Source organism: Morone saxatilis, unplaced genomic scaffold (assembly GCF_004916995.1).
Source record: "Morone saxatilis isolate NCDOM2014 unplaced genomic scaffold, NCSU_SB_2.0 Contig20, whole genome shotgun sequence".
Lineage (NCBI taxonomy): Eukaryota > Metazoa > Chordata > Actinopteri > Moronidae > Morone > Morone saxatilis.
In genome coordinates this window covers 21,491,062-21,514,106 of record NW_023339763.1, presented here as the reverse complement: position 1 = coordinate 21,514,106, position 23,045 = coordinate 21,491,062, and the positions used below count along the sequence as shown (strand labels likewise).

The 23,045-nt window shown below is 40.4% G+C and overlaps 1 protein-coding gene across 2 annotated transcripts in view; it reads right to left on the bottom strand.

Annotated features, from left to right (window-relative positions):
* Window positions 1-23,045, bottom strand: part of uvrag (UV radiation resistance associated gene) — an 81,697-nt gene that overhangs the window by 37,173 nt on the left and 21,479 nt on the right. The window contains exons 9-13 of one of the 2 annotated variants that reach the window (XM_035666308.1): window positions 16,864-16,948; window positions 14,539-14,626; window positions 14,070-14,130; window positions 12,828-12,902; window positions 11,194-11,359 (exon numbers count right to left, since the gene is read on the bottom strand). In XM_035666308.1, coding sequence (XP_035522201.1) covers window positions 11,194-11,359; window positions 12,828-12,902; window positions 14,070-14,130; window positions 14,539-14,626; window positions 16,864-16,948 — 475 coding nt within the window. The remainder of the gene's footprint in view (window positions 1-11,193; window positions 11,360-12,827; window positions 12,903-14,069; window positions 14,131-14,538; window positions 14,627-16,863; window positions 16,949-23,045) is intronic. The other variant, XM_035666309.1, reaches the window with a different exon arrangement.

The following is a 23,045-nucleotide window of genomic DNA, read 5'->3' as shown; positions in this document are numbered from 1 at the left end:
GGGAGAAAACGACATGCCAGAGGTCATATCTCAGCAATAGGAAATAACTAACAGAGAGAGGAAGAACAACAAAACAGGCATTCCCCTCGCACTGCTGGCATTTCCAATATCACTTCCCCACGAACAGATAGGATTTGTTTGCTGATGAACGTGCATGAGAAGGAAAACAGAACCACTTCCAACACACACACGCAAACACATGAACACACACAGGCTCCGTCACAGCGAAGTGATTAATGACCGCTGTCCACTGTGTCTGAAATCACACTGGAGAGACTCTGGTTCACCAAACACCAGGAATTCCTCCCGGGGACGTCCAGTAAAGTTAAATATATTATTACACACCAGCGGGGAGGATCGAGGGAGGAAGTCTGAAGACGGAGGGAAGGGAGGAGGCACCAAGAGGCACATTTTATTATTTTACATATTATCTAATCTGACCAGCTTTGTCCCACTGAGATTGAGACACGTTTCAAAGGTAGTAATAACAAGAAAACACTCAAAGAACGCATAAAGGAACAAGAATATAACAATGCAAAGGTCAGAACACAAAAAGTGACACAAATCAAACCTATAGGAATTATATTGCTGTTAAAACAGTCACCATTTTTCTTTTTCCATTCTCATCTAACTCAGGCCTGACCTTGGGGGCAGACAGCCACTCCTATCATTTCTGCTACAACAGTAAAAATCTAAGTGGTGTGTCTGGGAGAAACATAAAGAACAGCCGTGCAGGAGACAGAACGCCATTTTTAATCACTCAGCCAGCGGCAGCGGCATAAACCAACGCAGTTCTCTACACTAAACAGGATGAAATAAATTATAGTCCTGGAGGAATATGCAGGCCAAAATCAGTACCCTGTCTGTCCATCAGGACGGAGGGTCCAGAATAAACAGACGCAAACCAGAGAGATTCACACAAAGGCTGGAAAAGTACTGTTTGTGGCACTAATTGTGCTTTCCCACTGGCACGTAACTATTTGTTTTTGTGTTGTTTCAAATGAGGTCATGCTCGTTCAGCCTCTTGCACCTCATGCACAATGCCGTTGGTTCTTTTGTTTGATTTTGTTGTAGATATAAATCAAATCAAATCATCTCTATCTCAGCGGTCCTCCTCAGATTTCTTCACTTTTCTTAATCAAGCCGCTCCTTCCGTCAGCACATCCCTCTCCTGCTCCCCTCAGTGGCAGCTCTGCTGAAGGGTCATGTCCACGAAACGAACACAGTAAACTGAATATGACAGGCACCATAATCAACACACACCCACTCACTTTAGCGTCCATCTGAAAGACTGATTACTCAAAGATGAAATCTGCTTTCATTTAGCTAATATTCAACTCTGTGTGCACTGGACAAAAAGATGAAAAAGCAATGACAGGGAGCTGAGAGCAGATGTAAATCTGTCACTTTTTTCCCCCCGTCGCATAAAAAATTGCCCCTTCAGAGTAATCTCACCACAGGATAGTTAACGTGTGAGTGCTGGCTCTCTGTGTAGACACAAAAATATGTAATAAGTAATAGGTGCAGAGCCATGACACTGTAAAAAGACAAAAGCCGCATCTCACAGGAAAGTCCCCTGTCTTTATGAGAGGGAATACTGTATGTATGCCCCCGGCCTGCCGGCTCTTTAACTGCAGGGTCTAGACACAGACAACCTCAAAATATAAAAGGAGGGACTCTTGTTAAAAGGAGGAAACAACCAGTAAACATAAAACTACAATGATGAGATGAAGTAATAGGAAGTTCTTTGCTTTCTCGTCCTGTCCATTTCTTTTTTTTTTTTTTTTTTAAACTCCTTGCCCTTTCTTTTATTCCTGTTGAGGGATCTTTTAATAGCAGGCTGAGTTAGAATCGTTTCATCTTTGAGTGATCCACCACCACCAGTGCCTACGCCGTCTGCCCGGACAGCAATTGGGGGCCTCCTAGCAGGTGTTAGCAGCACGTGACGTCTTTTATAGCCTCCAGTTAACTGGTCACATTTGTGGGTTATTTGTGCAAAGAGGTAAAAAAAAGGTGAGCTTACTATGGCCCAAACACTCGAGTTAAAGCATTGTATTTGCATTTTGCTTTGTGGATGCAGCCTGTTTAAAACTGACATTGGTTTCTGGAGTTTTACAACAATGACAAGAGCCAAAATGGAGGGCGGTGAGTCCATCTGAGCTCTGTTTTTTCAGTAAGAATGACCATGGTCTCTCCAGGCAGCCCTGTTAAAAGCAGTCTTTTAGAGGACCAAGGCCACAAGGTCAGTGGGTGCTTCTTGTGCAAACTACAGAGAACATGTACATTTAGGTATGTTATAGTATATTGGACACCTCTCGCTTCCCTCCTGGGTGCATTGTATTAAACGTAGGAGTATAAAGGAGGACACAGCTATGCAGGTGGGTGGTCGTGCTCAGCTTTACTGTGGTTCCTGAGAATACGGTGGGAAGACTCCTAGTGACTGGCTGACCTGCTGTAATGTATACACAGGCTGAGGTCTCCACATGTGTTGGCTTGCCTGTTTAGACATCCTAATTAATACTGAAAATGTACAAAACAACAGTTCTGGCTCACATGTTGGAGATGAGGTTTGGCCAGTACTTACACCCCTGCTTTAATGGGAGGGGCTTGGGGTTGCTTATGAGTTTCACAATGTCTTTAATGTGCATTTCAAACGGCATGGGACCATAAATCATCTGGACTTGCTTTAAAAAAAACACCTGCCTTGCAACTGTCAAGGCTCTAATGGCAGTGGTTACTATATAAATCACTTTGAGCTGTAATTTTCAATATCTGAGAAATGATTACACTGAGCATCTGTCAGTGAATGCCATTTTAATGACCGCTGCTGCACTTAGGACCCCAGTAACTGCTTCGCCATCTTGGTGTACGCTGTTAAAGCATCTCCTGAGTGATGTGGCGGTTCCTCGCTCTGTCATATTGGGTTTTCATCACAGCTCTTAAGAATATCCAGGGGTTCGCTGACCCCAGCTCTCAACCTCAGCACTTTTTTTTTTCCCCCTTTCCTTTCCTTATTGTTTTCTTCCATTGTTTTAATCACAAGCAGAGATGGAAAAGGCTCAATCTGACCAGCGACCTATAGAGTATTCCAAAAACTTAAGCCAAAGCAGACCATCACTTCATCCCGCACTCTTTAAATAATGACATGCTATCTGACCTTAAATCAAAAGATTATAACACTTATCTAAGATTAATATTCCAACCCTACGGCAGTCTCTGGTCAACACCAATTTTCATGATCATAACAGACTAACTAAAAAGACAGAGTCTACAGCAATGCTAGCAGCTCTGTGAGACTGCACTTCAGCACAGTGGTACATTGAGCTAAATAGTACCATAGGCTGGTGATGGCGAACATGCAGACACTAAGCAGGTATGATAATTTGCCATATTCACCGTATTAGTTTAGCATGTTAGCATGGTAATATTTGCTAATTAGCACTGAAGACAAAGCAAAGTTGCGGCTAATGGAAATTACACTAGTTTTTTGCAGGTATTAAACCAAAGTATTGGACATATTTAAATTTAGAGGTCAAAGTTATTACAATTCACCCTACAAGGAACACAAACAAGTTAACAAAATTTGATGGCAATCCATCCTGTAGCTTCTGAGACGTTTCACTTAAAGCCACAATGTCACCCTCGTGGTTCGTTGCAAATCATTCCCTGGATTTCATGGAAACTCATCCAATAAATGTTTGACACCTTTCAGAAAAAAAAGACAAATGTAAACCAAATATTGGTGCTACAGGGGATCAACATCTAATATCTGGACAAAGTGGTAGACAGAAAGACATTACCATCCCTAGAGCCATGCCATTAGCATTAGCTAAAAGAGCAAGAGCTGATACTGATGTAAAGACTTTCCCCTGTGATCTATGAACAAGAATAAATAACTAGTAGATGCTCTCAGCTGGCTGGGACATCTACTTCAACCTACAGCATCCTTCAGAAAGCCATTCAGCACAGATGCTTCTTGTTATCTTTTTAATGAAGTATGGACAAAGACTGCTCGAAGAGGCTGCGCACCAGCAGGGCTCCAAGATGAAGGGCAGCTTATGCAACTGACTTGTCAACCTAGAAGAGACTCCTTGACTTCTTGAGCTTTTATAAACATACCATTTCTGCCATTGTCCTTGAGTGATTTGGCAGAAAACCTCTAAAGACAAGTAAATATTCTGTCCAGTCCCAGGGTGCCTTTGTAGTTGACATACCGACCTAAATAATGAGCTATTTGATGGGGAATTTGATTCAAGCTCTCTGGGTCCAAAGTTGATCCTCCTCCTTCATCTCTTCTATGATGAATACAATAACTATGCAACTGAACTACTACCAAAAATGTGCATATCACACTGCTTAAATGAGACAATGTGCAGTCTTTTATGAAACCCAGTAGAAAATCATACAATTCTCATTTTATACAACTTAATACTCATTTTAGTTGTAGTAGAAGCTGAAAACTGTAACTTTTAAAAATGGTTTGCACTGGTATTACATTCATCTGTACTGTAGAATGTTGATCAGGTGCCAAAAAATGAAATCTCATTGACCATGCTGTGCAATACTGGCAGTAATGTAAGGACAGATTAGTTTTTTTTTTATTATTATTATTGTTTTATAATAATATTATTGTTGGGTATTTTATTACATTCTTTCTATTTATTATTTTAACTGTCTGATTTGATTTGCTTCATTGCAATCCTGAAATTTGTAATGCTGATTTAACCATATAAGGCACTTTGTGACTTTGTTTTGAAAAGTGCTGCATTAATAAAATTTTATTATTTACTTTATATTATTATCTTAAAATCGAATCTGGGGGTGAGACGGAAAGCATGCCTTAACATGTAATTTGGGTGAATTCACCCTTTAATTATTGCTGCTTAATCGCCTTAAGTGGAACCTGAAAAAGCCAAACTCTACTGTGTATCCCTTCCTGTATTATGTGTCTTTCAGCAGGATGTTGAACGTGCCCTGCAGCCTCACAGTGATTTTCCCTGTCTTTGCTGTGCAGGACAGGGCAGTTTGGGTGCAGTTCTCCTCCTCCTGTGCACATGGTCCATGTTAAGAGACATGAAACTGCTGAAGCCCCGGAACAATAACCCCTTTTCTTGGGGCTCACAGGTTGCTCTCGTCTTAGGCTGGCCTCCCTCCCCTGGCATTCACATTCACTACCTCCACTGACAGTTTCTTCTGGTTTTGAACCAAGCAGTGATGTGTAAATCCCACTTATATCCATTTTTCCTTGAGCCGGTGATAAAGAAAATAAAAAAAATCTGATTTGCTTCATGACTTTGGGCGAACACCTATTTGAGGCAGTGCTTGCCTTTTAATGGCTGGGTTCTGGTCTCAATCAGACACTGGACATCTGGATCGCATCTCCCTAGTTCTCCCCCATGCAATCAGAAACACTGGAACTGGGCTCTCCACAGGACAAAATGTGGGTGCAACATGTCGTTAGAGTCCACTGATTTCAGAGAACTTCTGTGACAGGGAGGAGGATGATGTTGTGATCCCAAATCACGCAAAGTAACAAACCAGTTAGTCATATTTTCACACCTTACGTTTTTACAGTTTCAAACTCTGGCCTGCACCAAATTGCTGGAAGGTAAAACAGTTCACACATCCCTTGACTGGTTTCCCTCTGGCAAAATAACTGACTATATGAAATAAGGCAGCCATTACTCTATCCTGCAGGTGGAAAGGGATATTTTCATATTCTTCACAATTCTAAAACTTTAATTAACAGTCTGGGCTGTATGCTTGAGTTCTTCATGCTCAACTAAGCTCTAAGGAATAAACATGCAAGATTTTATTTTGGATAGTAACATGAGGAAAATATTTCATCTACTGAAATCTGGATCCACACTAGGTACTGTAGAGCGACAGAAAGAGGACGCTGAGCATTACTTTAAAGCTGCAGCAGGTAACTTTATAAAAATACCTTTTTGTTGTATTTGCTGAAATCTTCACCATATCCTAACTGTAGTACATGAGACAGATAATCTGTGAAAAAATCTGGTTCCTCTAACTCGTCCTAGTCCTCCTAGTGGCAACTGCAAAAATCCACCATGTCTGAACGAAAACAACCAATCAGAGCCTAGGAATGAGACTCAACAATCAACTAACCACCAACCAACCCAAAGTGTCGGTATAAAAGTAACGTACAGTTTAAGGGTGCATGGAATCATCTAAATCATCAAAACTAGGGTTAAGACAATTACCATTCAACAGCGGGCTGCAGTGCAGCATGCAACTAAAAAAACATGAGGTTCCTATGTGCACGCCATTATAACTGACTGCTTGCTAATCCTACCACGCTTTGAGAAACTGATCCCATGCCACCTCACTTATCACCACCGGCTGCCTCTTTCCGACACTTTAATCACCCCTTTTTTGTACACTTTTAGAGCTCGGCTGGTTGCTTTCCGTCTCCCCACACATCATTTTGCTGTGCGTCTGCAGCCCGCCGGGACCTCAGGGGTCATAAACATGTGGGGGATGGGGGTGAAAGTTTGCTGGAGGGTTTGGGCTCACTCAGGGACACCTAAGGGCGATGCTTTATTGTTGTGTCTGTTCAACAGCCACAGAACCTACAAGTTTATTTTTTGTTGCTGGATGCTGGTGTAAATATCCTGCATGGTAGTGGAGTGGAGCGACTCCCAGTGAGCCTCTCCAGCTGCTGTCATGACATCATCACACACACAGAGATGGCCGCTCAATCACTGTTGTCTGATAATGTCTTACTTCTTCTCACACACTTTCCTCCCAGCTGTTTGTCTTCTTATGTATGACACATGTGGATGTGAAAGTGTCAGTGCTTATTTACGCAACATTCCTACGTGCCTCTACCAAGAATAAGCAGCCACTTGTTTTGGACTGAACACAGTTGTTGACCCCTGCATGGTTTCTCTTAGCAAATGTGTGCCATGAGCACCTAAGCATAGAACATTAAAAGGTGAGAAAAAAAACAAGAGAAAGGTGAGCCTTTCTGGTCTGCAGTCCTGTTATTAAGACCTGATTTAACATCGCCATGTGGCCTGCATCTCTTCTCCAACCAATTGAAATAATTCACTATAATGAGCCTACTTCAGGTTTCAAACGGCCCCCAACTCGCTTCTTTACAGCTAAACACAGTAGAGTGCTGAGCAAACACATTTCACACATACAATGGCCCACAAATGCCTCCAAAATACCTATATTTGTTCAGATTTCCAACAAAGAACACACCACAATGAATGTGTGTAACTTCATTAAGAAATATTCTTTAAAAGAAAAATAACAGAACAAAAAGGATCTACACTTATCAACAAGTCCATACATAGCATGCATGACTCTGGACTTTCATCTTTACTCTCCTCTTCCGGTGGCTTTGAACCTACCCAAACTATTAGTAACACTGTTGATTATAGCATAATCTTTAGCCTCTCACCCTTATTGAAGGGGGTCTTGCATGTGTGGAATGTCAATATGTAAGTAAGGTGCGTATCTGAGCACATGTGGCCCAAGTGTGCAATTATAATAAGGCAGCAGGGATTTTTTTTATTATGACTTGATGCATAGTTACAAGACCATAACATACACAAATAATAATTTCATTACATTGGCCCTTGCTGTAATTACAGTGTCGGTACAATTCCTGACTGACACAAACAGCCTTGACAAAGCCCCAGGTGAGGTTAGATTCTCACTTTATCATTTGCTTCTCTCTATGTCAACATAGTATTTTCAATCATGAATAGTTCTTGATTCAACAAAAATTATATAATGCTGTGAAGCTAGGAAGCAAAGTAGTTACAGCCCTCAGGTGTGATAGGCTGGCACTAAATTGGCACTGTGATTTACAGTCTCGGCAGAGCAGCATTATAGATTCTCTGAAGGTAAACTGTAAAAAGGGAAACTGGTTACCATGGCCAACACAAAACAGCTCCGGAAGACAGCACCTCCTGTGCAGGCTATGCAGGTCTGTAGTGGAAATGTAGACTGCTTTTTTAGCAAAAACAAGTATGTGTACTGAGAGTTACTGAGATTTCCCTGCAATGTAGTAGTATTTCATATTTTGATCTGTATCCAAATCCAGAAGCTAGGCCATTGTAGGCTGCTGTAGGGACTGTGTTATGTCTGTATGTGTGTATGTGTCCGTGTGTATTTCGACATACTGGTGTGATTCCATCTAAACCTTGCAGTTAAAGAAAATGAAACCAGAAAAAGAACAATAAGAGCATTTTAACATTTCCCAAAGGAAAATAATTGGTTTGGTAAGATCTTCAATTTAAAAAGCTGCTATTTATCGCCTGACTATTAAATTATAGAAGCTTTCCACATCACATGAATGTGTCACAGCAAAATACAACTACGTTCACAGAGAAGACAAATTTTTTTGGTAAATGAGACAAAACATACAAAAGCACTGGTCCTCACTCCTGTAAAAGCAGAATGTTAAAAGCATTGGTTAATGCATTTAACATTCTGTAGATAATCACACAACCAGACAGTGCAGTAAATATGCAAGCACTATTTTTGGTTCCTGTTATGTTTTTAAAAAAAAATCAGCATTTCTAAGATTATGGACCGGGGCGCTGCACCTAATTATATTACTGAGTGAATGCCAGGTAAAAGTGAATGAGCATGCTTCTGTGTGACAAAGCAGTTTTCAAATATAGTATAGCATAGCATAATTGGCCATAAAAGTAATGGACTGAGTGTATATCCAATCCAATCAATCCAATCCTCTAGGAATGTCTCTGTTTTTGCTTATAGACAGAATGCCACCAGCTAATGGAAGACAGGATACTGTAGTAAGATGCAGCTGGTGGCAGTGATGAGGACAAATATAACCCCTCTCATATTCTACACTACAAAGGAAGAAAACAATTGTAACTGCAGTCACTGTAACTTAGTTTACCCAAGACGATTGCCACTCTGACCAAGACAGGCAGCTGAAAAATTAGCGGATGCATGGATAGGTAGTGTATAAGGCCACACAACTATGTTTCCCTCTCTAATAACATATGGATAAACAGTAGAGCTCTCACACAGATCCCTATACAACCCTATACAGACACCTCGGATGCATTAACAAGGTAGATTTACTTCATCCAGAAGCTTCTCAGCACATGGTAAGGTCAATCAAACCTCATTTTTGAGCAATCTTCATTATCAGAGTAGAGACTCATTCCAACTCAACTAAAAACATGCCCTCTATAAACCAGCCAGATATACATTTTTGGAGAGCTTTCCTAAAATGGATTTCACTGCGGCTAATTTAACTTAAAATGTTTAGATTAGTTAAGCAGTATAAGCCTCTATAGGGCTATGTTACAATTCCATACAGACATAATACTCTGTATTAAATATTGGAATTTATGATCTGTTGAAATCTTAAATATACGGCCTCAACGAGAATAACAGTATAACAAGGCTGGCAATTTATTGACTACATTACCCCAGCTCTTTGAAATCTGGCAGCACTGAGTTATTGGATGTGGTGGTTATGGTTTGATAGATTACTAAAAGTGTAATATGGTGTAAATAGAAGACAATGTAATCATGAAGCGGTGAAAATGCCATAAAATAAACGATCAACAAGTATTCTAGGTTTTGCCATGTGTACTTTTTGTTAACTGTGTTAAAATGTGACAAATGTTAAACACTTTTTGAATCTTGACTGTTGCAGCTGGAAATGAGCACCAGCTGAGATGTCTGATTAATGCTTCTTTTCATCTTACAGTCATTCTTTTCCAGCGATTAACAAGACTTTTCTGTGAGTACAATGATGTATTTTCAACAGATACAAGTATATAACAGGAAGTGGTTTGCAAAACTGAAAATAGCTGCACTGAAAAATATTTACTCTGCCTTGCACACACCCAAAAACGGCCAACACGACAAGCAAAATCTGAAAGATTAAAGGTAGTACTTCATTATGGATATTCTTCCTATTTCTCATCTCGGCTCCTTAATCTGCACGTAATGATTGGAAGTCACGCAGGGAAGATTTGTAAAAGCAGAACTTTTAGTTCAGAAGTTTTCGGATCAGACTTATGCCATTGTCTGTTAAGTGACAGCATTGGCAACGAGGGAAAAGTTGAAAACAAGAAATAGGTTGCTCAATCTTACCAATGCAAAAATGCCTTTATTTATCCAATATTTAAACAGATTAGACCTTGATGATAATCTTGTGTTTGAAATGTGAGATAAATAAAATCATTTTCACATGGGAACTGTGACTCATCTTCTTCTTTGTGTCTTACACTAAAAACCCAGTCTTCATGTCTTGTTTTGTTTTTTAAAACATAATGATTCACACAGCAACCATACTCTATGCGCTATTGTGTAATAAAAAAAAACCAATAATAATATGTACAATAAAAGTAAATATATAAAAAAGGTGTTACAAACTTACTCTAAATCAAGTTTGTTGAGTTAGTAAATGACTATTGATTCGTAATGGTTGGTATGCATTGTTTGAATTTGTGAAAAGGGTGTGTTCAAGCTAAAATGGGGTATTTAATTGCTCTTTAACTTACATTCAATCAGATTTTGTTACCTATGTATACAATGATAAAACTACCACTACTGCTATAACTGCAGAGTGTTACAATAGTCTGTTAGACATGTTTGTATAAACTGTCAATTACCCATAATAACCCTGCTTACATGACAGCATTGTGGAGAAGTGATTTTTTCTTCTAAAAATAAATAAATAATAACTTGTTCCCTGACTCACCACAGTCAACACTAACCAAAACTAAAACAAATATCTGCATATGAATGAGGAATCTGTAGGCAAGGGACAAGATGTTGGCATCGGAAGCGTTCTGGTTTCTGTTTTTATTCTGAGTAGCATTGATCAATCAGGTTTGAGTGAGCTTTGGTTGCCTGCAGGTAAGCAGTCTGTGTGGAGGGTAGAAGAGGCAGAACACACTGGCTGAAGTGCAATCTCTGAATTATATAAAACAATACACCACAATATTTAGTTTGTGTTTGCTGGTTGAATGACATTATCAAAAGGCTGATGTACTGAAAACACACATGGTGCTGACACCAAATTAACAGCAATGCATGTTTCATAGTTGCAGCACTTTGAGTTTTTGAGTGAATTAATTTAAACTTCTTGAACAATTTATTTGTACAGCAAGGAAGACAAACTTGTACATCAGCATTTGTGATCCATGCACTGAGCCTACTTACTCTCTCTCCTTCTCAGTGAGTCTGTCAGTGATGGTGTCCTTGATGGAGGAGCGTGAACCCTTGTGGATCACCGGATACCTAAGAGGGACCTGCAGGAAGCACGAGATCATCAGGACCAGGTGCGATGTGTAACCCAGTGCGACTGCCACGCTCCCGTCATCCTTTGCTGCAGGATACAAAGCAAAAAGGAGGTTCCAGTAATCACACATTAGATACAGTTGTGGTGAGCAGACAAGAAATGCTGTACTTGTTAATCAATCTCAATGTGCGTTTAAAGTGACCAACACACACCAAAGCCTGTAAGCCTATAATCTAATGCAATTTCAATTCAAAACAGCAGCATTTTAATCACCCAACAGTCAGTATTGTATCACATCAAGAACTTCAAAGTATACAGTCAGCAATGTTTCCTTTGTTTGGAATGTACTCTCATAGAAAAATAAATTGTGCTTACATAAACCATGTCCACATCTTGTGAATCCAACCCAAAAATGTATAAACATCAAACCAAAGATAGCTTCTTAACCAAGTTTTTACAGGAAGAAGAGCAGTTGCATTATGTGGGAAAGTCTTTTGAAAGTAATATAAAATGTGGCACAGCACACAGTACCAAAGACCATTGGCTGCAGTGGGACACCCAATTTATCTCAGATATGTGCTTGAGAAGCAAAAGCATCACGTAGCACTGAGCCCAAATAACTTTAAGGGTGGAAAACTGGATGCCTTTGTGAACATTTCTGACGCTGAAAGAAACAGCAAACATCTCGCTTCAAGTACGAGAAATGGTTTCAAGACAACACACTAAGTGGTTTCACATTCTCAAACGGCAGCAGGACACTGCTTGAGGCAAAGACTTCAAATCACCGTGGTTTTTATCTTCATGCTTTGAAATAATAGACTATGGCAATAGAGAGTGGTAGACTCCTTGGCTCATGCTGTGTGTTTTTCAACTTAACACAGAAAGCCTGCTTTGGATCATTATTCTTCCTGCATTTTTTTTTGTCCATGGCGACACAATCACCTGGGGTAAACAGCATCCTGGCCTCCGAGGCTTTTGGATGATGCTACACACTAAGAGGAAAATCAGGTCAGCTAAAGGTGACACCTTAGTGTGCAAGCAAAGACTGCTGATATCTTGTCAGGCTGAGCTGACAAGGAAAGCTTAGTTAAATGTAAGAGGGCCTCATCAGAGTGCCACCCTGTTCCACTTTGACCCCCAGTAGGATTAGGACTCCAACTAACCCTGACCCTGGCCTCTAATGTGGAACATCCTCCCCTGTAGGCCTGTTTAAACTGACTTTGACACACATCCAGACAGTTCTAGACTTGATCGGGCTTTCTCAAGGGCAAACCTCACACACGAGCGCGGGGTCAACAGTTAGGTAAAATAAAGGTGTAATACGCATGCTTCTCCATCCTCTCTGTTGTACTGGCCTTTGAAACATGTCACAGCAGTTATGTTAGACGGTGAATATTAATGGATACCAGGATTGCATGACAACTCTTTTTCTACATTTCACAAGCCACCTGATGATGAGGGGAGGGCATACAGGGGAAGGTAGTTAGCAGTGAATGCGTTAGGATGTTCTCTGTTAGGCTCTTCTGCAACAACACATGCTCAGTCATTTACTCACTGCTAGGTGTCCACCTATGCAGCACTGGGAGGCAGAAGCAGACACAGGCTTCCACCTTATGGGAACAAGTGATTGCTGCAAACACAAATGGGCTGACTGTCACTATACTGTCACTGTGCTTTTAAAAAAATGTTAACAGGTGGAGTGTGACAGCGGGGAGCGGAGGGGATTGGGAGTGGTGTTTTTGAATTATGGGTTCTGAGGCCTGCCCGGGGTCTCACCAGCTGTGAGTAAGGGGAGCTGGAGAATGTTGAGTGGACAGTGGCTAGTGTGTTCTCAGTATTACACAAATGCTGCAGACCAAAGCTAACCATTCATTACCCATTCAATACGACCCCAACCCCTCAATTCATCTGCGCTATTGAGAGGTCATGAAGTCATTAAGTTTCCCTTGCTGTGACAGCAAATCCCATTTATCATTACCCATGCAGCGTGACCCTTACTCTAACCTAGCACACCAACATGATAACAAGGGCTTTGTGGCTCAAACTGCCTGCTGACAAAACTTTTTTTTCTGTTGGCTAATACTGTGTCTTTGATATGGGGTGGTAAACCAGATACAAAAGCATCTTGTGACAAGACTCTGTAAGACTGTGGTAGTGCTGAACAAATCCATGAACAGCCAACAAGCAATCAGAAAAGAACAAAAGAATGCAAGCAAACCTAGTTCTGCGCGGCCCACATGCCTGGCTCCAAATTCCAAACTTTTTCCTTACTTCCAGTTCCAAGAGTTTTCATCTTCCTCTTTTATTTTTTAGCAACTGTAGATCAGCATGGAGCCTCCTCCCTCCTCTCTGCTGGTACTAGGCATTACAGGAACACTTGCTGACATTTTATTCATTTCATTCTGTCTCTTTTTATTTCATGGACGAGAAATAAATCGATGCAAATTATACCAGGAGGATAAAAAATAAAAAATAAAGAAACCAAAATACCACCCTGAAAAAAAAAAAAAATACAACCAGGAAAGTTTGTGCATGATAATCTGAATTCAAAGACCGTCTTTGCCGCAGGTCAAGCGATTACACTGATGCTCAATTATTGCTAACTCACAGATCACAGATACTGTATCTATGAGATCATCTGCTTTCAAATTGTTAAACGTTAAATTGCTTCGCCTCACCAAACATCTAAATATAACCGCACGCATTAAAGTTAAGGCAAAACATTTGTTCAGCATGCCTTACCATAGCGTATCCTCCTGTAACCCTGAAACACAAAAGCAGGCACATAATAAATTACCTTGAAAGTCTTCAGAGTTTGGCAGCTTCACTCCGCAGATGACATAATCTGACTGATTGGTCTGTGGATTTAAATAAGAGGTTTTGTATTAAAGACAATGATCGGACAGCAGAAACAGATCCAGACGATGAAACCCTGTGTGAGAAGAAACAGCAGGCACTTGCTTTAAATCATTCCATCATTGTCTGGTGGTGTCAGCATTTGAATTTTTAGCCTGTATGCCAAATGTCTCAGAAAACAGTGCGACTGTAATGTGAATCACAGTTTAAACTGAAAGGTGATGACTGGATGATCTCCTAAAACACTAACATTCAGATTTAGGCACTTTAAAAAATAGAGAACTGTTGCACATGTAACTCTCTGCACGATTTCTGCTTTATCAAAGCCTTGGTTTTGTAACCGGATAATTCTTTGCAGTTGCCTTGTCAACAATGTGTTGTGCAGCGGCGTAGCATCAGGTCCAACTCACCACATCAATAGGGTAGATGTAGGAAAGCTCAGAGAGGAGTTGACGACAGCGGAAGGTGAGCTGGGCGTTGGACTTAAGGAACTGCTCTCTGGGGAGACAAAACCAGACACAGGGACGACACAATTAGTAACCGGCTGGCAGAAAGAGACAAAAGCTGCAGTTAAGAACGGAGGACGTGAGGAGTGCTAATGCAAAGGAGGGACTAGAGAAAGAGCAGAAATGAGATTGTGAGGGAAGGAGTGTAGCTGGAGGAGATGGGAAGGAAGTGGAAATCTGGCTGTAGAAATCATCCAGGCTAGTTACTACTCCACAGGGAATCACTGTAAGGCATAAAGGTAATTAAAGTTAGTGAAAATATAAAAGATTCATGACGAACTGAGAGGAGGGTTTATTTATGCAGCATAATGATGTGTGAGAGCAGGTTAATGTTGCTCCAAGCTCAAAAATAGGCCAATCTGCTTTTCTCTAGGCCTTGTATGGATGAAAGCTAGGAGTCCTCTGCAATTTAACTGGAAAAATAACATCCACTGGTCATTTTATATCCATAATAGGACAGTCAGTGTTAGTTGTGCAGGGTCTTGTCCCATTATCAGAACGGGCAAGAGGACATTCTGCAATTATGTCCTAAGGTATTTGCCTTCAGTGACAAGTACTGGGGTTTGAGGTAACACTGTGTGAGGGGGTGTATATGTATTCCTTTAGACAATGAAACTGAAATACTGCATTAGTACTGCATTAGACTGTTCATGTAAAGAGATGCTGAAGCAGTTTGAAACTTTGGACTATGTATAGTGCTAGAAAACAAATGCAGTGATGGTTGTTCCTTCCACATCCAATATAATATAATATCACTGAGGAAGTGACATGGTGAGCTCAGGTGATTTACAGGTTACAGCTGTAGAGGAGAGTAAAGGTGGATTTATATAGAATACAAGAGTGTGCATGTAAAATTATTCCAGTTATTGATTACATCAAATACATCCCTGCAGCTAAAAAAAAAAGCCCTGCATTTAAAAGAGTGAATATAAGATGACTCTTCCAGAATATGCAGTTATTCCTGCAACTGCTTATGTATAAGTAACACAGGTGATCGACGGCTTTGTATGAATGCAGTGTGTGGGCGAGTTTCTCTCTTTGGGTGTCCTCTACAATACTTACACCACTGCTTGTGGTTAATAGCCCATCATTTCATGCAGATGAAAAGGGATTTTTGGGGGAAAATAGTTATTCAATGTGATGCACCCTCCCATCCACGCTCCTCGCCTTTCACTTGAATTTCCTCTTTGGCTTTGTTTGTGGTTAACAGTCTCTTATCATTTCCTTTTCCCAGTGTGCGGCTGCTTTGTACAAGTGAAAGAGGAGATAGATTGGTGTGTAATAATCGTTTGATCTGAAATCACTCATCTGTCCAGCAGGCTCTGCCTCGGCTAATTGGTTAAATCCAACATGCAAACCCTTCACAAACTCTTTGCATAAAACATGCAAATTCCCTCCACTGCCTTGCTTCTTAATGTCTGCTCACAAACAAAATAGAAACAAAAATATGACTACAGAGGTTTAAAGCTTTGTTCGAAAACCTCAATGGAAGCATTTAATGAGTAAATTATCAACAGATTCATCAATAATGACAATAGTCGTTACAGCAATAGTTGGTTTAACACCTCAGGTAATTGTTTTTAAAAAAAGCACACTACAACTAAATATATCCTGACTGATGCCTATTATCCCCAATTCTGTGAGAGAAGTTGTTCAATAGCAGCAGTGAAATATTAAACTAGAATGGGAATAGCCTGAAAAAAGTGTACATGTTCAGCATAACTTTTCCCTAGCTAAAAGTTAAAGAAGTTAAATAAAAAGAGGCATTTCCATGAACAACATCAAGGACACAGATATTTCCAAGCATTGGATGTTAGGCAGATGTACAAGTGTCGGTGTTAATTTCCTGTTTGCTGGGTCTCTTGGCCCATGCTAGCCTTCCTGGGGCTCTGCCTTACCCTCTGTGACTGCCAGGCACTTCTCAGACAAACAAAGCCGTGTCCAGGGTCGGCACCCGCCGCACACGTCTCCCGACAGGCCAAGGCAAACACAGGCCGATAGGCTTTTTAGCACAATGTGCAAACTCTCCATTGAAAACCGCAAAAACATCCCCTTGTTTTGAAAGAGCATGGTGGGAGGCAAGGAGCAGGGTGTGGTCTCATCACATTTCACATTGAGTCACACCGAGTGGGTTCTGGGTAATGTCTTACTGATTGGGATAAATGCATTTAAAAAGTGTGTCTTCTGTGCAGAAATAATGCTAATAGCTAATTACAGGTTCACAGATACCTCTTGGCAGTGCATTCCTTCTGCAGCTTGGTTAAGGAATCTTTCTCCTCCTTCAGACTCTCGTGCTGAGCAGAGAACGCTTCCTCTGGCAGAGACAGAAAAAAAAAAAAAAGTAAATTATCAGGTGTGTGTTCTGTTCTGCTACATCTGAACAGCCAGGTGGGCTAGTGTTTGGTTGGCTGCCATCCACTGTCAAACTTAAGCAAGATCAAACAGCTCTTTTGATCAGGCCTAAACCATTTCCTTTTGACACCACATAAAACCAAACAACATATGTACGCAAATTACAGGATTTGTCAGACCGTGTATACAGAGCTGGGCAAATAAATAAAATCAGACAGATATGGGACAGTGATGATACAGCTTGTGGTAGTTGTATAACTATATTGGCAAGCTCACAATACCTCAGTGTAGCATAAAAACCGAAAAGTATAATTTAGGTTTGCAACAGAATATTACAAACCTATAACCCAATCTGTGTTCATATAGCACTGCAATACTGTGGGATGGCAGGAAAATGCAACAGAAACATGACTTCTGGTTCAACATGATTTTAATAAACAAAATATTTGACAATTGAATGTACTTTGACATTAAAAAAAAAACTATTAAAAACCATTTTGAGATTTCAATTTAAGCACTTCATTTGATTTTGATGCAATTATCTTACCTATTGTAAGTAAATAGGTCAAAGTAGTGATTCAGAAAAACCAAACCACATGTTTGCTACATATCTTTCCTTCACAGTCCAGAATAAACAAGTGAAGAGAAAGTGTTTGCTTATTTTGTGTTCTATCTGTGCTTGAAGTTGAAAAAGAAACAGGCGTATGGACAACTGCATGTGCCTTGAAAGAATTAATAAAACATTTGGATTTTTGTCCTAATTAAGAGCTTATGAGTCTCAAAAGGATTGTGAGACCGACCATCAGGTTCAACAGCTAAAGGACTTCGGTTATTATATCAGACTGTGATGGCGAAGAGAGAGCAGAGCCACAAAGCAAAGCTCCTCATGCCAAAAATCACATATTGTATGCTTTATGCTCAGACTGTGAATATAAACAACGCTAATGAGGTTTCTCCCCAAGGTGGCGGGCCTCACTCTTTGCGACAAGGAAAGGAGCTAGGCCATGTGGGAGGACCCTGGCGTCAAGTCACTGCTCCTCCACAGTCAGATCAACCACGAGAGATGGCTTGGTCAAATTATAAGGGTACTTTTCAGGTGCCTCGATTTAAAATGCCCTGAGGACTACATAGTGTTCAGGCTTAATGATCCCCCAGGAAGAGCGGGGGGAAGTTGGTGAGGACAGGAACATTAAAGGTGAAATGCACCGATTTTACACATCAAAGTTTCCAGGTGTTGGGAAGTACGACTGCATATGTGAAAAAAAAGTTGCATATAGACTATTGTGGATCCAGATGGCGCTGCATGAAGTCTGATAGATTGCCTGAAGTGATGTCAGCGGTTGGATCTACAAGAGGGGGTGTGGAGTTAGAAATAAGTGAGCTTACCAGACTTAGTATCAGACTTAGTATCAGACTGTAGCCTGTATCTCATCTAGGCTTGAGGCTAGACTAGCATAACCGAACTGAGATGCCGACCAAACTATCTGCAATTGCCCTGCATTATGGGTAATGCAGGCAACAGGTTATGACAGGGAGGAAAAATGAGTAGAAGAAGACAGATGATATCTCTGGTTCTGCTGCATCAATTTTGCTCTTTTTTGAAAACGGTGACCCCAACAATGTTGTAGGAGTGAAATGCTAAATCAGCTGAGTACTATTTAAGAAAAGTAATATAATTTATTCTGCTTATCAATTGAGCTTATGGATTTCTGGTTTCTATTCTTAGTATACTATTTGAGCAAGACACCAGCAATTGAAATTCATAGATAATGAAAAGTGGTTCTTCAGTGTTTCCCCAAATATATCTCAACCAAGCACCCAATAATCTCCATTAACAATCAGGCAACACTACCACAGGTAGCACTCTCCCTGATTTCTCATCTTTTGTGCCCAGAACTATAATTAAATCTGTCAATAAGCTTCTATTAATGGGCAAACATAACACTTCCTGCTGTTTCTCAAAGCTTTCTGCAGACATGCTGAGTGATGTAAGCAACTGCTAAAATTTCCAAACATAAAGATATGGACATGGATTATTTTGGAATATTACAGAGACAAATAATAGAAAAAGCAGAGCTTTGACAATTCTGTTGCATGGAAAACCACACAGTGAAGTTCTGCAAAGTTTTAGCCACGCTTTCAAGCACTAGCTCTGGCCTATCATATGATAAATACTGTGCATATGCATTGAAATACAGTATATACATAAGCCGAGAGGTACAGTAGCAGGATGCATAAAGCTAAAAACCTCTCTCAGGAACTGATACCAGGAACCAAACAGCATACTGCTTAAAGATTTCCCCATTTTTTAATTTGTAATCAGCTCTGTTTCAGTTCTACTTCTCCATAACCAATTCTTGTGTTTACCTGCATTCTTGTATTGAAAATGGAAAATCTTCCACAAAGTCCATGGAGTGTTAAAGTGTACCTTTTTTGGGAATATGAGTTCTAATCAAGCCTGTGATCTACACTCAGTTAAATGGGATAACAGCAACTGGCAGAAAAGTGTGTTTTGAACAATTAAGATTATCAAATCTTTTTTGTGATCAGTTGGTTCTCAGGGCCTGGTTTTTATCACATACTTGCACTCACATCCATGCTGCTCAAACTGACATCATAAGGATGGAAGAAGAGATACCTTGACAGAGGCAGGAGGGAGAAAATAAAGGTACTCAGAAGTATCTCCATCAGATTAACTAGCAGTACAGATAGTCTGAGACAGAGATCAGACAGGCCATCCCTCTGTTGTAAGTGATGACATGAAAACATATTTTAACACCGACTGCGTGGGCCTCTTGCTTTCATGTGATGCCCAGCTGTCATATCTTTTCTATCCATCTATCTTCCCATGTTTTCATCCCTCTATCTGGTCCCAGTTTGTATCACGGTATAGACAAATTACAGCAATTACTGATACATTATTAATCATATTAAAATTTCATTTCATTTCATATTAAAACAAGCTATATGTAAGATTTTATTTAAAAACATTCAAAAATCAACTAAAAGTATACATAGAATGTGAAGAAATAACAGTTTTGATGTCATGTGAAAGATGTCTATGTACTGTGTTGCATATATATTTACGGAAGTGCTCATGCTAACAAGCTAGCCCCAGCCCAGCCTATCTCGTACCACTTTGTACCTTAAGAGGTGATACTGAGTCACTGTACATTTGGCAGCAAATAAAGAGGTGATAGAAATAGAAGCAAGAGTTATGTGCATTTCTGAAGGACATGAAGCTGCAAAATGGACACCCACACTGCTGGTTTAAAGGTTTGTTCAGACAGGTCTGACTTTAGTGACCTCTGTGTAAGAGTGTTCATGGACTGGGTGACTCTTTCTAAGGACATTAAAAGTGACACTCCAGGGTTTCTGCGGGTTTCTACAAGAGGTAAGACTTTTTAAGACCATTTTACATATTTTCCCAAAAACCTATTTAAAAGCAAGACTTAAACATGCAACTTTATAAAAGTAACGTTAATTTAAATAATCAACTATATAAGTTAAATAATTATGAAGATATGAAAGATAACATATTAGATGCTGCATGCTGAATTGTAAAGAACATGCGTTTGTTTCCAACTAAAAATAATCCATCAGAACATGCTATTAAAACAACACTCTCCATGCTATATGAGGAAAAGGTTTGGCTGTGACATAGAGAGTAGGATGTCAGGGGGGTTAACAAAAAAGCAGGAAAAATGTAGAAAGTCATTCTAGTTAGTCATTAAGTGTTGGACTGCAGTACCTGTCACCCTTTATCCTCAGTCAAGATGGCAGCCAACCAGAGGATGTAAATGTGTAAAGCTGAGCTGCTGCTAAAGCAGCCTTAATGATGATAGCTTCAATATGAGACCTTTTCTCTGAGGTGACAAATACCTCCACACACCATACCTTCACAAAACTGTGTTCCTTACACTTGAGAAACCCAACCACTGACATTTATTGGTCAGGAGCCCTGGCAGTGTTACAGAGCGTGAGAATAACTACCGTTACTAAGTACAATAAATGCCGTTCACAGGCCTGATTTATGTCGTCTGCTCAAGGTGGAAGGAGGGAAATTAGACAGGAGGAAATTGTGACAAGAGTGTGACCCCATCAAAACCAAACCCATTAATTTTGGGTTAAGGAAAGAAGGACTTCTATTTTAAATTTGCAGCTGTAAAAGAAGGAAAAAATAGTGGTCATGCTCATATGTCCTCTGTTATGGATTGTGAAAGACGTGCATTTGCAGGAGAAGTAAAAAACAACAGCTTTACTCAAGTCTCCACTCCTGCTATGATTTCCCTCCCATTACTGTAAATCAGCAGGCATTGAACAGCTAGTAGTTAACCTGTCATCAGGATGATACAGACTGCTGATGTTTTTCAGCGCTTATTATGCCAACGCTGTCCAGGGTGGCGAAGAGGGAGCGCGCACACACGAACAAAGACAAACACAGAATAGGCATCAGCAAGTCTGCGACAACATTGTGATAGTTACTTTACAAAAATGCACACACCCAACTTTCATCTCATCTTCATCTGCTAGCGCACATGTCGTTGCACACACCTGGAGAACTGCGACTGTATGTTTGGGTTTTCTGGGCCCCTTATTTTGAGAGAGGCCCGGTCTCCTGGGAATAACAGGTTGATAAGAGCTATTTGCTAATGGACCCTATGACTGTTTGAGAGATGGGGAGACCACACGGCCAGGTACAGATGAGATCCTACAGAGTGTGAGGAAGGCTGGAGAGTCCAAATGGGACACCCTCTGGGGATATACTGCATAGCAATGTACTTACACATACTGTTAAACTGTCAATAAAAACTTAAAAAGAAACCTGTCTCTAATAATCACTGGAATGTGTTAAAATTCACTCACTTGTAATTGAATCAACATTGTCATTATGTGGGTATATAAATCATTATCCTTCCCAGGGTAACCTATATGATTGAAAGGGACTTATTCACGTTTGTTTGTGTTTTGAAAGACAAGCCAATAGAGTCTCCAGTGAAATTTCAGCTACAATTGATAAAATTGTATGTGTCTCCAAACTGAAAGATGAGATCAGATGAAACAAACACATTGTGATGCCAATCTAAATATAATCAGACACAAAATCAGCTGCTGTATGAAATACTGTAAACACCTGTCTCCGAGAGTATTCTGTCTGTAATTAATGCAGGGTTTTTTTCCGATAGGGAAACGAATGAATATATGCAGGCTGATTAGAAGAGTTAAACAACAAGCTGGAAGTAGAGCAGAGCTCAGCAGCATATGGCTTTAGGCTTTTGAGTTATGAGTCTGGGAAAAAACAACACGATTTTCAGCACAGTCCTATTCAGCTACAGCATTTCAATTTATCCTAAAATACCTTTTCCCTCCTTAACCAGCCGAAGGAATTTTTTCTTCTGTTTCTTAATAAGCACTTGTCCAGTCTGGAAAAAAGCCATCAATGAGTTGCAGAGAAGGAGAGCAGCGAGTTCTTTTGGCTGTAGACGGGGTGGTGACAGGTAAAGAGGCAGAGGATTAACGGCCTTTTTTTTTTTTAAAGAATCGCAGCACAAAGGAAACTTCTCCCTAAACCCCTCTGAGTGCTCTCTTTTTGTGTGTGTGTGTGTATATGCCTGCATGCATGTGCAGACTACATGCTAATCAACCTCAGGTTGGTGGCTCGGTGAGGTGCCCTGCCCTTTGGCCAAAAAACAAGCTGATCTTACTAACACAAGGTCCCTACAGAGAGCAACTGGTCTACTTTAAGACAACCAGTCGACCAGCAGGGCTCAACAATAAGGATCGCCTGCTTGTCCGGGGATCGCCTGACGTGGCTAGTTAAATGCCATCTTGCTTCTTTCTCATCTCTGTGGAGAGTTGCAGACGTGCAGTACCGATAAAGCACCTGGTGTAAGGTGAAGACAAAGTTTATGAGCTGAAGCGCAAGCGAGTATTTCAATTATATTGGAAACAGAAGTTTAGTGAGGCGGTGTTAGAGGATGTGACGAGACTATTTGCCACAAGGAAGATAAAATGGGTTCTACTGTCAAAGGCACATCATGTTTCCAAAAATGTTGCTG